The sequence below is a fragment of the Macaca mulatta genome, chromosome 14, assembly GCF_049350105.2.
Source record: "Macaca mulatta isolate MMU2019108-1 chromosome 14, T2T-MMU8v2.0, whole genome shotgun sequence".
NCBI lineage: Eukaryota > Metazoa > Chordata > Mammalia > Primates > Cercopithecidae > Macaca > Macaca mulatta.
The window spans coordinates 73025288-73039340 of NC_133419.1; the positions used below are offsets into that span (position 1 = coordinate 73025288).

The 14053-nt window shown below is 57.2% G+C and overlaps 1 protein-coding gene across 19 annotated transcripts in view; it reads right to left on the reverse strand.

Moving 5' to 3' along the window:
• Nucleotides 1-253: 253 nt before the first annotated feature.
• The window catches only part of ARAP1 (ArfGAP with RhoGAP domain, ankyrin repeat and PH domain 1), a 67956-nt gene continuing 54156 nt past the window's right edge, over nt 254-14053 (reverse strand). For 9 of the 19 annotated variants that reach the window (XM_077963657.1, XM_077963649.1, XM_077963651.1 and 6 more), the window contains 16 exons: nt 13284-13479; nt 12971-13022; nt 12696-12859; nt 12355-12567; nt 11927-12032; nt 11094-11241; nt 10918-11004; nt 10763-10831; nt 10356-10473; nt 9023-9136; nt 8660-8805; nt 3791-3873; nt 3017-3067; nt 2768-2831; nt 1377-1526; nt 254-826 (listed from right to left, as the gene is read on the reverse strand). In XM_077963657.1, coding sequence (XP_077819783.1) covers nt 809-826; nt 1377-1526; nt 2768-2831; nt 3017-3067; nt 3791-3873; nt 8660-8805; nt 9023-9136; nt 10356-10473; nt 10763-10831; nt 10918-11004; nt 11094-11241; nt 11927-12032; nt 12355-12567; nt 12696-12859; nt 12971-13022; nt 13284-13479 — 1779 coding nt within the window. In that variant the 3' untranslated portion in view covers nt 254-808. Of the gene's footprint in view, nt 1000-1060; nt 1527-2767; nt 2832-3016; nt 3068-3790; nt 3874-8084; nt 8118-8659; nt 8806-9022; nt 9244-10355; nt 10474-10762; nt 10832-10917; nt 11005-11093; nt 11242-11926; nt 12033-12354; nt 12568-12695; nt 12860-12970; nt 13023-13283; nt 13480-14053 lie in introns of all 19 variants that reach the window. The other 10 variants (XM_077963656.1, XM_028833797.2, XM_077963646.1 and 7 more) reach the window with 3 other exon arrangements.

Here is a 14053-nt window from a genome sequence, read left to right on the forward strand (position 1 = left end):
GTCAGTGCTGGACAGGAAAGGACCGGCATTTCCAGCCTGACTGCACGATAGTACAATGGGGAAGGCATGGAGACAGGCCAGGGCTCTGCTTGGGGAAGTGGGTCATCTGAATAACTCAGGGCCTGGAGAAAGCAAGGCCTAGGTTCTCAGCTTCAGGCACTAGGCACTCACCCCTGGGCTTCCCGACCTCCTGTCCCTCCAACCCCACGACGCCCAATCGCTTTAACCAATCACAGGTCTCAGCACCATAGGGTAAAATATACAGATATGTTTATGTTATCAAAAAACCCCAAATGGGGGAAGGGGCATCAGGTAGTCTGGACCCCCCAGTCAGCTCATACTGGAAGGGAGGCTGAAGTCCCCAAAGCGCAGCTCTCAGCCCTGTAGAAGCTCAGCCAAAAGCTCCCTCCCCCTGAGCTGAGTGCTCCTCTAGAGCACCCGCTTTCTGCTGTTCCGGAGTTTGCTGGGGGTAGCAGGGGGCTCCCTTCTGGCGGAGGCCCCAGGGCCTCATGCCCCTGAAAGGGTGGTGATCCTCCCAAGTTCCTGACTTATGCCCATCTCTCCAGCACCACAGGGACAGTGAACCCGGCGGGGGGGAGCAGGTTGGGAGAGGTTCCCGCCCAGGCTGACCCTGCTGCCTCCCACCCCTGCCGGGGAACCCCATGCTGCAGTCAGGATGGAGGATGTGGGGTGTGGGGTGCAGTTTCCCAAGCACCCCCTACTGGCTCACACCAGGCCTTGGAGCATAAGGGGTGTCTGAACAGGCTTCCAGCGGTGGAATCCTAGAGCCAACGATGGGCTCCTGTGCTCAAACGTTGCGCAGGAGCTGCAGGAGGGGAACAGGCCCACAGATATTTTGTGAAGGACCAGAGGGGTCGGCGCCCCGCTCAAGCTGCTGCAGCCACTCTCCACTGCCAGCGGGGAGCACTCCAGTCCAGCGGGGAGCACTCCAGTCAGCCAGGCTCCCAGCTCCCAGGGCCAGGCAGAGGGGACTCCCAGCTCCCAGGGCCAGGCAGAAGGGAGTCCCAGCTCCCAGGGCCAGGCAGAGGGGAGTCCCAGCTCCCAGGGCCAGGCAGAAGGGAGTCCCAGCTCCCAGGGCCAGGCAGAGGGGAGTCCCAGCTCCCAGGGCCAGGCAGAGGGGAGTCCCAGCTCCCAGGGCCAGGCAGAGGGGACTCCCAGCTCCCAGGGCCAGGCAGAGGGGGCTCCTTTGAATGGTGTGAACCAAAGGGGCCTATGAGGGCCCCCACTGAGGCTGGACGGAGGGGGCCGGAGGGCAATAGGGGAGGGCAATCAGGGCAATCATCTACTGTGGAGTAGAAGGCAGGCACCCAGCCAGGCCCCCAGTCCCCTGCCCAAAGACATGGAGAGCCACTCACAGAGAGAGGGTCCGCGGTGAAGGCAGCCACACTCCGGCGCATTTCATTTTCACTACCTCGAAGGGGGATCAGTGACACGCTGCCCAGCCGGACCTCAGGCACCGCCCGGGACACACGTGAGGGTTCTGAGGGCCACACCAGGCCGTCGTGCTGGGGAGCAGAGAGAGGAAGGGGCTGGGCTCAGCTTCAGCTCACCCAGACATTCAGCCTCAGATCTGCCCACCCTTCCCAGAAATGCCTCCAGCTGTGATCTGAGATGACGCCCTCAGCTTTGATCCCAGCCGATACGAGAAGCAGCTGTGGGGAGAACATGACTGCATCTCTGGCAAAACACGGCCAGTTCTGTTAGTCAACTCCAATCTCCGGATCCACAAACCCCTCCAAGAACCAAGAAAACATTTCTCTTAGAGGAACGTGGCTGTGCCCCGTCTTAGGAACCAGGAACTACAGAATCCACCGTTTCCCTTTAGGCTTTGCTTACCACGAAACTCAGGGCTAAAAGAACACAGCTCTAAGAAAGAACTCAGCCCAGCACCCTGGTCATTTTGTCTCCCTTTTCCCTAAACACTTATGAGCTCTCACTTTAAAAACTCTTTGTCTTAACTCATCTGTTTTAAGTCTAACCCAGACTCTGGCCCTGCTCTGGCTCAGGAGTCATCCCCACCATGTCTCTGCCTGGGCTACCACAGCCACTGCCTCACTGGCCTGCTCACCTCTGGGCTCTACCCTCCGTCCCTCTTTCTGACGCTGCACCCAGAGTGAGCCCTCGCAGACTCAAGCCTGCACCACACTCTGCCTAAATGCCACCCCCACCCCCCGCCAGTGGTTCCCCACTGACCTCTGTGTCGAGTTAAGTTTCCCTGGCATGGCCTACAAGGCTCTTTGAGATTCTGCTTCTCACTCCCTTTCCTGTGTTGACTTCCAGCACTCCTGGCTTCTCCCCTCACATTCCACTTTAACAATCTGTGCTTCTCTTGCATATCTCTGGACCTTTGCCTAAACCATTCCCTCTGCCTAGAAGCCATTCCCCTCTTTGCTTGAATTCTCCCACATTTCCTAAAACTCAGATCCCCTAGGCTCTCCACTGCCACCACAGCACTCATCACACTGGGCTATAACTGGCCACTTCTGGGTCTGTTTTCCTGTTCACATAAGGGGTGCCCCAAGGGCAGGGTCTGTGTCCTGTCTGTCCCTAGCATCCCTGGCTTGGAGCTAGACTAACAGTAGGTGCTAGGAAGGGTTTATTGAATAAACTAGCAAATCAATTAAAAGCAACTCAAAATCTCCTTGAAGCAAGGGGTGGGCTGAATAGCACAGAAGCCAATGTCCCCATTCTCCATAATGGAAGCCTCCAGGGACCCACCCCACACCCCACACTCTGCACCTGGTACCTGCACGAACAGGAAGGTAGCAAACCACTCCCGGAGCTCCATCTGTGTGTCACAGCAGAGGTACCTGCAGGGTGGGACACGGACCTGCATGATGCCAAAGGCCTAACTGAGCAGGGAACACCGTGTCTGCCTCCCCAGCCCAGGGTCTGCTAGTGGACACAGATCTGGGCAGTGATGAGGGACCCAATCAAGGGCGATGTGCCACCAACTTTCCTCAGCCTGGGGTCTCAGGCTGAGGCGCTCACTCACCACTGCTGTTTCTCATGTTTCTCTGTTTCATGCACCACTGTGAAGCCCCAGCTGCAGAGGAAGAGGGGAGAGAGTGGGGTGTTTGACAGGCCATAGAGGCTCAACGCCCCGGTTCCCAGGACAGAACCCAGAAGCCACAGCCAGAGCCAGAGTTCAGAGCCTTCTCACAAGAGTGACACGTCCTGGCCTCTTCCTCTCTCAGCCCCCACCAGCCTTCCAGGCCCTTGACACCCCTAAGCCCCAGCCCCACCCTCAGAATCTGTGATTCAGTAGGAATGGGGTGACACCTGAGAATTTGTGTTTCTTTTCTTTTTTTTTTTTTTTTTTTTGAGATAGGGTCTCACTCTCACTCTGTCGCCCAGGCTGGAGTGCAGTGTCGTGACCACCGATCACTGCAGACTCAAACTCCCGGGCTCAAGTGATCCTCCCGCCTCAGCCTCCTGAGTAGCGCGCCACCAAACCCAGTTAATTTTTGTATTCTTTTTGCAGAGACAGGGTCTCACCATGTTGCCCAGGCTGGTTTCGAACTCCTGGGTTCGAGCAATCCGCCTGACTTGGCTTCCCCAAGAAATGAGATTACAGATACGAGCCATTGCACTTGGCCGAGAATTTGTGTTGAAAGTGTGTCCAGGTGATGCTGCTGGTCTGGGGACCACACCATCAGAGCCCCTGTACTGACCTCTGTCAAATTAAAAACCCCAGCTGTGCCTCCCCTATCAGTTCTGAGCCCCCACAGGCCCCAGCAGCAGGCCTATCTGCCCAGTCCCAGCTTACCAGGTGGGTGGCCTGAGTTTCTTCTTCACTCCCAGGTAGACTCTGAGACTCTTGACGGGCCACTCCTTCTCAGGCCGGTGACTCTGGGGTAGGGTGAGGAGAAGAGGGCACTTTAGTCTGCAGAAAGGGCACTGGGGCTGCTCTCCCGACAGGGCACCTCCCTCTTCCCACTCCCCAGCCCTCTTTGCATCCCAGCACAGAGCACCTCCTCCAAGAAGCCTTCCTTTTAAAGCCCTCCCTGTTCACAATCCAGCCCAACCAACCTCCCAGCCCTAGGCCCCCAAGGTCTGTCTCCCTGCAGCAGTATCAGACAGTCAACCCTCAGTCTCTGAGGCAGCCGTCCCAACTGGGACACCTATAACAGCAAATCCCAGCACCACCCTGATGCCCTGCAAACTGGAGGACTTGAAGCATCAGCCTGAATCAGATTGTATGTGGAGGGAGAACTGCACATCCTCCCCCAGCACCAAGCTGGAACAAGCAGGTGTGATCACAGAGCCTCGGTTGGCTGCTCGTGTCTATGTTCGTCTCAGATTATTCATTTCTCAGCCCTCCCTGCCCCACGGAGGCTCCAGGGTTGACCGTGTGAACAGAAGGCTTGAGGGACCAGCAGTTACTAGCTCTTTGGTTCCACAAGAAGGCTAATGACTCAAGCTTAAGCAGAACAGCTATTCAATAGACCACAGGAAGAACTTCCCAATGGTCTAGGTCAGGAAGCGAGAGACCAATGTACTGGGGAGGGGCACCAGATTGCCAAAATGTTCACCTCTGGCCCCCACCTCTGCATATGGGTCTGGGCTTGGAAGGAGCAGGCTGGCTCGGAGGCAGAGGGATGGGGGCAATGACCCCCAAGGAAGGTCAAGCTAATGAGGCTTTCTCCTGCTCTGGGAGCCACTTGCTTGAAGCCCTACCCCTACCAAGCACCCCTGGAGCCCACAGGGGCACCAGGGTGAATGGCACGGGAGGGAGATTCACTTACAACCAAAACTGGGGGTCAAAGACTGAGCTACCGCCCCCCTGTTCCCCACCATTGCTGCCAGCCACCTCCAGGCATGGCTCCTCAGCAGGGGCCAGAGAAGGGACAACCAGGGGAGAGGGAAGTTTTGGGAATTGGTGGACTTCCTGTGATATCACAAAAGGATGGGCTGCCTAGGGACTGGAGGAGACCTCTGTGCTCTCACAGGGGGTGTGGCTTAGGAGGGCCTTAGTAAGGACTTTTCACTCTGCTTTCACCCCAATACCTGCTGATTGGAAAGCCTCATGTCTTCTATAGACAGCACCTAACCTGATTATGGGCATGTGCCCAGGAGGGCCTGGTACCAACTGGGCTGCAGGCATGGGACAATCAGGGTTGCAGACAGGGAGGAAATTAGGCAGGCGGAAGGAAATCAGGCTTCGGACATGGAAGAAACAAGATGTGGGGGAATACAAGGAAGAAACCTGTATGCACATACAGAAGCAGCAAGGCTGGGAGCACTAGCAATCGGCCTGCAAACTGGAAGACAGCTGATGGCAGAAATGGAAAGACTTGAGATAGAGGCTGTAAAAGAGATTCGGCTGCAGGCACGGTAAACACAAGGCTCTGGGCATGAGGGAGGAAGGATGTGGGGGAAACTGGACTCCAGGTACAGGAGGAGTTGGGCTGAGGGGATGGAAAACAGGCTGTGGGTTTGGAAGAAGTCAGGCTGTGGGTGGGAGGGGAACAGAACTAGAAGCAAGCAGTCAAGTGAGTCGAGGGTGGACAGGACAGGCCCAGTCAGGCGCAGAGACAGCTGCAGGAATCAAGGTATTCAAACCAGGCTGTGGCTCCAAGAATGAAAACACAACCCTCAGGCCTCCGATTCCCTGGGGTCTGATGTGCACGGCACATGTGTGATGTAAGGGTGGCTGAGACAGGAAGTCTGCAAAAGGGGGTCTTGGGAGGGAAGGATGTCAGTCAATGCAATCTCCTTTTGAGAATGAATCCCCCAAGTTGGAGTGTTGTGGTGCAATCTCAGCTTACTGCAACCCCACCTCATGTGATCAAGCCATTCTCCCACTTCAGCCTCCTGAGTAGCTGGGACTGCAGGCATGTACCACCATGTCCAGCTAATTTTTATAGAGACAGGGTTTCACCATGTTGTACCAGGCTGGTCTCAAACTCCTGGACTCAAGCAATCCTCCCACCTCAGCCTCTCAAAGTGCTGGGATTACAGGCATGAGCCACTGCACCTGGCCCAAGGACTTCATTTCTAATCGGACAGCTCATGTTTCCAGTATCTCCAAGGCACGGGGCCACAGGCAGACAACGAAGTTTACTCTTGATGCTTAACGATCTCTGCTGGGACCAAGATCTTTCTAGCATGTGCCTTTTCCAGGTGCCTCAGGGTTTTTAATAAGAGGAGACCCCCAGGATAAGGCACAAGTGGCCATGTATCCTGCTGAATCACCTGAGATTGTTCCAATTTCAAATATTCTGTCCTACTGCCGCATAAACCAACAAATGCCAGAAATGATAACCCCGTGGTAACCAGCCCACATCTGCTCAGGGCCTCTGCCAGGCCAGAGGTGTTGGCTGTCACTGGGGTGTGGAAAGCACCACCTACTCTGTGCTGAGCACCCCTCCCTGCTGAGTCCTCAAGTCTGAGACTTCCAGGAATATAAGCTTGTGTTTCCACACTAAGAAACCTGGGTGCGAGTCCCAGTCTACACTTACAGATGGCCTTGCGCAAGTCACACAAAGCCTGTTTTCTCACCTGGAAGTGGGGACAGCCCTCTTCCTCAGAGAACAGTAGTAAGGATTCCATGTCTCAGTATGTGAGGGGCCAGCACTAAGCCTGGTTCCTTAGGGAACACTAGATCTCATCCCTTTTTCGAGCTCTTCTGCCTCCTTCCTTCCATGCCCAGGGATCCACAGCTGCCTTTCCAGGTGCCTCAGCCATCCTCCCTCCCTTCTGCCCACGGCAAGGGTTCTAAGCGCTCCTAGAGGTCGGGGGCCAGGGAGAGAGCATCCCAGAACCAAGGGGGATTGACTGGACAGGCGGAGAGGCTCAGAAGTGAGGATGTGATCACAGAAGAGGGCAAAGGAGAGAAGAGACGGCGTTTCCCACAGGGTTAGCAGGAGCCCGGGATGCATTAGAAGAGGCACAAAATGCAAAGAGAGGGAGATGAGGTCCTGTTCTATCGGCTCTGCTCCTGCCATGGCAGCCAAGCCTATTCAGACAACCTCAGGAAATGCAAGGGGCAGGAAGAGGCTGAAGACACTGGGGGTGCGGTGGGGGGTAGCTGTGGGAGCTCAGGCTAGACCACCAGGCCTGGAACCATGTCTCTGCTGCCCATCTTGCAGGGCAGCAGTCCCCAATCTTTTTGGTGCCAGGGACCAGTTTTGCGGACAATCATTTTTCCATGGATGGAGGGATGGTTTTGGGATGAAACTGTAAAACCTCAGATCTTCAGACATTAGATTCTCATAAGAAGCACACAACCTAGATCCCTCGCTTACACAGTTCACAGTAGGGTTCACACTCTTAGGAGAATCTAATGCCGCTGCTGACCTAACAGGAGGCAGAGCTCAGGCAGTAATGTTCACTCGCCCGATGCTCACCTCCTGTTGCATGGCCCTGTTCCTAACAGCTGGGAATCCCTGCTGTAGGGGCATCTATGCTCTGTGGCCCCCAAGGCATAGCTGGGACCCACAGGGGCATCATGAGATGCAGATTCTCAGCAGAACCTGAGCAAGGACCTTCTCTCAGACAGAAGTATCCCGCTAGGAATAGGGTGGCCCCAAGGGCGGAGGGGATGAGCTCTCTCTCCTAGGACTGTGCAGAGTGGAAACAGCCAGCCAGGGAGGCCTCAGAGAGACTCCTACCCCAGGTGGGGGATATCCCACAAGCCTCTCTCGTCCCACCCTGGCATGTCAGGATAAGGGCAGTAGTAAGAATGTTCTGACAGTCCTGGAACACTGTCCAGGGTTAGAAATAAGGAGGCTGCAGGGATGACAGGAGAAGATCAGAGCTCTAATTCAAACCTAGGTGCCATCATTACTGGATCTTTAACTTCCACACAGAGTCCTTTGGAAAATTCTAGAGCACTGCACTGATAGGGAACCCTATCTTGGGGAAAGGACCCTGGGACAGGATTAGGGATAAAGGGGAGGAGCTTAGGCCCAGGATAGGGGCTAGTGCCGACCGGCAAGCGGGCAGGGAACCATGCCTGGAGATGGCCAGGAGCCCTGGCTGTGTCCCCATGCTCCTACCCAGCTCATTTGGCCCCCAGGTGGTGTAAGGCAGCTGGCAGTCAGCCCACAGCTACTCACGGTCTCAGGGGCCCCGCTCCACGGCCTCTGGCTCTGTTTGATAGAGGATCAGGGTTATGGAAGAAGCCCCAGGTCTAGAGCCAGGACAGCATGTGCAGTGATGTGTGGGGTTGGGGTGTATGTGTGGCATGTATGTGCAGAAGGTGGAGGGTGCCTAGTGGAGTCTGGGTTGGGAGAACACCTGCATGTGGACAAAATGAGTGAGGAGGGTGGCTCGGGAGGTGTACGATGTACGATGTGACAAGGCATGCATGGGCCACAACTTGGGGCTGTCATCAAGTAACAGGTTCCTGTGGGTGCAGTGATAAGGCACAGGCACAGTGAGACAGAGCATGGGCATGGAGTGGTGTGATGGCATCCGGGTGCCAGGGCCTAGTGGGGCTACAGGGCACAGTAGAGTGGACATCCAGGGCCACAGCAGGAGGGGCCTTGAGAGTCTACAGTTCTCCCCCACTGCTGTGCTATCCTGAGAGCCTGCAACAGGAATATTTCTACTTGCAGACCAAGGGGAATCTCTGAGCACATTCAGGGGTACAGGTGCACAACCTGAGGCCGAACCCAGTGGGGCCACTTACCCGGACCTCCTTGTAGAGCCGCAGGCAGCTGCTGTTGAGGATGAAGTAGCGATCGTGGAAGCCACCTGAGGGCAGGCCCAGGCCCAGGAGGCTGCGGTCCTCACGGAACTTCATCATGCCATGCTTGGTGTCACTGACACGGCTGGCTGGGGGGGGACTGGAGTGGGTACAGGCTGCACCAACCCAGCTGGGGCTGGGTCCCAGGACGAAGGAAGCTGCCCCATCCTGCCCCAGCCTCTCCACAGAGGCCCACCCACCTGGTGCCCTCTGCCTGAGCTGCTCCTACCTGGCACCGCCAGGTCCCACCCTGGCTCTGGAAGAGGGGAATGCCCGGAGCCTGGCCACCCTGCAGGCACCACCTACCCAGGTACAGCAGCATGGCCTCCATAGCCTGGTGCTTCTTCACCACCAGGTGGCTGTCCGTGCCCAGCCCGTGCAAGATGGGCAGCACCTTCTCCGCAAAGTGCAGGGGGCGCTCTGGGGAGAGGTTACACCTACCGTCACTGGGACCATATGGCCCGATACCACCAAGGGCTGGCAGATGGGCACATATCACCTACACATCCCCGGTCCACTCCAACCATCTGCAAGTGCCACGACACAAAACACTACCATCACGACCGCCCTTCCCATGACCAAGCTTCAGGCTTGACACACCTGGCTGTGACCAAAGCTGCTCCAATTCAACATGTGCAAAACCATGCCTGTGATCTCCACCCCCTGCCTCCCTTCCTGCCCTCCCCGTGGCCCCCATCGGGGAAACACCACCACCACCACCCACCAGGCTGCTCCATCCAGAAACAAACCTCTCCTCCCTCTCCTGATCCGCATGTCAAATCTCTCTGCTCTGTCCATCTCCACTGCTGCCACCCCAGCCCACATTACTGCCTTCTCCTCAGACTAAACCATGGCCTTCAAAGTGTGCTCTAATTTCCCTCTCCCCACCCAGCAGCGAGTAGCAATCTTCTTAAACTCTTACTCACTAACCCTCCGATGGTCTTGCATTGCTGCTAGGCCCTGCGTGGCTGCCTCTGCCTTGATCTCCAGCCCCACCCATGTCACCATCCCCTCACTGCCCTCGTCTCCTTGAAAGGGCTGTGCCTCTGCCCACCACAGGGCTTTTGCCTTCTTCACCAAATAACCCCTACTCTTCCTTCCCATCCTGGCTCGGGAAAGATCTGGTGATGCCATGGGTCTTTCCTCCACAGCAGTTAATGCAACTGTAGTTGAATATTTATTGGTGTGATCATTAGACTAATGCCTCCATCCCCTACCAGACTAACCCCAACGAGGATAGGGACTATGTGTGTGGCTCCCCAGCCCACTGCCTGGCACTCAACAAAGACAGTAAAACAAATGAACACATACAGCCTCATCCTCCACTGCCATCAAGATCACCTTTACCATAAATTACCTTTCTCCCCTCAACCATCACCATTGTCACTGACACCTAAGAAAGCACCATCACAGTCAACACCATCTACCCCTTCACTGTCCCTTCTATCAGCCACATGACAGGCATAACCTCAATCCCTGCCAGCACCCTATCACCACCGTCACAGAGATCAGTGTGACAGCAACACGTCATCAAAGTCCTTTTCACCACCCATCCTCATGTGCAGGGTAGGGGAGGACAGACTGGGGCTACAGCTGAGACAAGCCATACCACACCCTGCACAAGCCCAGGGTCACCCACCTGCCTCCTCCCTCTCGTTAACCTCAAAGCAGGTCCAATAATCCTTCTCCCTGATGCCTACATTCCGGCGATCCAGGATCTCCAGGGTGAGCTCCTCAGCAGTCATGGATGCTGGGATCTGCAAGGACCAAGGAGAAGATTAGCCTACCTGTGCCTGGCCCCTGCTCTACCATAACCTTGCTACGTGATTCAGAGCCTGAGCCCATCCTTCTCAGGCCCTTCTTGAGTCCTGGGATACAGAGGGGTATTTCTGAGTAGTTCTTAGGAGCAGGCCCCAGCACCAGCCAGATACAGGTCCCAAACTGGTCCTCTCCTTGGGATGGAAGCACTGCTCCCCTGGCCATCTGAGCCTGTGCCTGGCCCAGCCTGACTCTCTGGCCCCTTGGCTTCTAGGTCCCAGCACCTACCTTGACATGCTGCTCGGTCTCTGCCTTCTTCTCCTCCAGATACACTGTGCAGATGAAGTCACCAGCATGCTGCAGGGAGACAGGGCTCAGCTGGGGGCCTAGAAAATGGGCGCAGGTGGTAGGCCCAAGCCCCCCACCCAGGCTCCAGACTTCACCTGGGTCCCACTGGCAGTGCCAGCCACACGCATCTTCACAATGGCAGTGATCTCCTCCCGCTGCTTCCTGAGCTCTTCCTCATCCACCTGGGAAGGGGCGAGGGGCAAGGACAGGTGGTCACCACCATCTGGAAGGCTCATCCCTGCCCTCCACTGCCCACTGACCAGGGACGCACACTAAACACCACCACATAGTGGTTAATGAGGTCTTCCACCACACGGCCAGCCTTGTAGTCCTGCCCATCTGTCTGGAAGAGCGTGGGCCCAAACACAATTGCCAGGTTGTGCACATTCATCTGGTTCGTGTCTGAGAAGCACTGGACACTGGAGAGAGGCGGAGGAGGGCCTTGAGTGAGGAGTCAGGCCAGAGCTTCCCATCTCTCCCTGTTAATTTCTGACAGGTCCAAGACTGGTCTGATCAGAGGGGACCACTATTTAATGGGGTAGGAACAGTTTTTCTGGCCATATCTTGGGTCCTGGTAGGAGTAGGACTGGGAAGCTGGGAGATCCAGCCAAGGTAACCTGGTCCCAAGTGGAAAAATCCTCTATAACAGTGGCCCCAACAGTTCTGGCACCAGGGATTGGTTTCATGGAAGACAATTTTTCCAAGGACAGGATGGTGGGGGCAGGGGATGGTTTCAGAGGCATTAGATTCTCATAAGGAGTGCGCCACCTCCCATGTGCAAGTTCACAATAGAGTTCCGATCCTTTGAGAATCTAACGTTGCGGCTGATCTGACGGGAGGCAGAGCTCAGGCAGTAACGCCTGTTCACCCACCACTCACCTCCTGCTGTGCAGCCTGGTTCCTGACAGGCCACAAACCTGTACTGGTCTGTGGCCTGGGGGCTGGGGACCCCTGCTCTACAAATGTCCAATGTTAGGGCAGATCACAGTCAGCACTTGGTGCAGAAGCCCAGCTGGCTCCCAGGGGAGGGCAGTCAGGCGGGGGGGCGGGTAGAAGAACCTTCACCCCATCCCCCCAGAGTCTCACAATGGTATCCTCCCTCACCAGTACAGGTGGCTGATAAGGGCCTTCACTGTGGCCCGGTTGACAGGTGGCAGCCGCACCAGGAGCTCTCGGTACCTGGAGACCTTCTCCTCCTCATCCTCAATCTCTGGGTGGGAAAGAAAAATCAGGTCAGAAACCCCCTGTAACTATCATCTCCTCACCCCGCCCGGGCTGTCCTGCTTCTCATGGTGGGTGACAGCAGTCCCTGTGCCCTCCAAGTCAATGCAGGCCAGGCACTCAACCAGGGTAAGGAACTCTGGGTCTTCCAGGGCCCCGGGCTCCGTATGGAGTGGCGATGGGAATGACAAGCAGAGGCGGGTAACTGGAGCCGGTCGGTTAGGGTGAGTCTAGTGCAAGTGCCAGAAGGGAAGGGTGGAGGAGTCCGGAGGGATGGGTGGAGGAGGCTGGGCACGGGCTGCAGGGCCCACCTGAGGCCTCCAGCCAGGCTAGGCGCTGGGCACGAGTGAAGAGCCCATCGGGCAGGTCGCGCAGGAAGCGCTTGAGCGCCGAGGAAACATCATCCACGTGCTGCTCGCCCTCCTTGAGGTGCACAGAGCGCGCATCCTGCCGCAGGCTCTCCAGCAGCCGCTGCGTCTTCGACGTCTGCCCACACTTGCGGTAGATGCCCTCGGAGGTCAGGCCTAGGGAGGGGCGGGGCCAAGCGTTTGGGGCCTGAGGCATTGCGTCATGGGGCGGGGCCACGCAGCTCTGGGACGGGAGGCGGCTCTCTGGGAGGGGGCGGGGCCGGCACCCCAGGGGCAGGGCTCACCGCACTGCGTGATGTAGTCCACACAGCGGTACACGATCACCGGGATATCCGAGTCCCCAAGCTGCTGCTCCGACAGCGTGTCCCCCATGCTGGCGGCTGCTTTCTGGATGGCCCCCAGCCAACCCATGAAGTCCAGCCGCCGCTCGCCCTGTATGTACAGTGTCCTGGACCAGTGACAGTCAGTCACTGAGGGGCCTACACCTATCCCACCCTGTCCCCAGGCCCATCAGACGGCTCCAGGCTTCTCAGAGCCCCTCAGGGAGGCCGTGGCTCACCTCCTTCGCTCCACCAGCACCAGCACCTGGTTCTCACTGTCCCCCTGGATGGCTGTGGAGGGGTTAGTCAAGGTGAGGCCCAGGTCTTGTTCCTGATCCCCAACCTGCTCCCTCCCTCTCTGAGCGCACACACATCCTTAGGACCCGCCCGCCAATGTATGGGGTAGCTGAGATGCACTCCAAGGACATGAGAGGGCAGGATGGCAGCTCTGGCCAAGCCAGGCAGAGCTCAGACTTCCAGGCAAGGGCTGGGGGCCTGGGAGCCCAGGATAGGGTGCCCTGGAGGCTGGGGGCCCGGGTCTGGTCCACGCACAAAGCTCCTGCAGTTTCCGTAGTTGCAGCGGCTCTTCGCAGGGCCCCTCCGGGAAGACAGCGCGGAGCTCCGAGCCACTGAGAGAGAACCAGCCCTCCTGGGCCCGCTGTAGGCTCAGGCCAGCTTTGTAGGGTAGGCGTCCGAGCCGCTCAAAATCCCGGGCCAGCAGATCCTCAGCCAGGGGAGGCACGAATGCCTGGCAGAGAGGCAGCCGGGGGAGACAGCATCAGCCAACAGCACTGCCTGCCCCAATGCCCCAGGTTCTTGGCTTACAGGCAGGTGCCCTCTTCCCACCCAGCGGCCTTCTCTTCCCCAAGGCAGAACCAAGCCCACAGATGGAACTTGGGTACCATGTCCCACTTCATACCCACTTAGATGTGCCCACCTCTGGAAAGCCTTCCCAGACACTTTCTGGAGGGCCCTTCTCTGGGCCCCTACAGCACCAAAGCATTCTTGCCCTCTGTTGTGGCACTGGTTACACTGTTGCTGCCGCCTGAACCCCACCCGCAGGGGAGCTGTCTTCCACACCCACATGGGAGCTACTGAAGAGCTAGGACTAAGCCTGGTTCATCTGGGTCCCCAGGTCTCTGCGGGCTGACTCTCAAGAGGCGCACAAGACAACTGATCAATGGACAAGTGAATGATAAAAAGTCACAGGCTCTTACAGCACAGGGGACCCCACAGGCACCTGGCTCTAGTCCCCGAGGCAGAGCTCTCCCCGTGGCCTCCCTGCCTCTTCCCTCCAGCCTCTGCTTGCTTGCCTCCAGGAA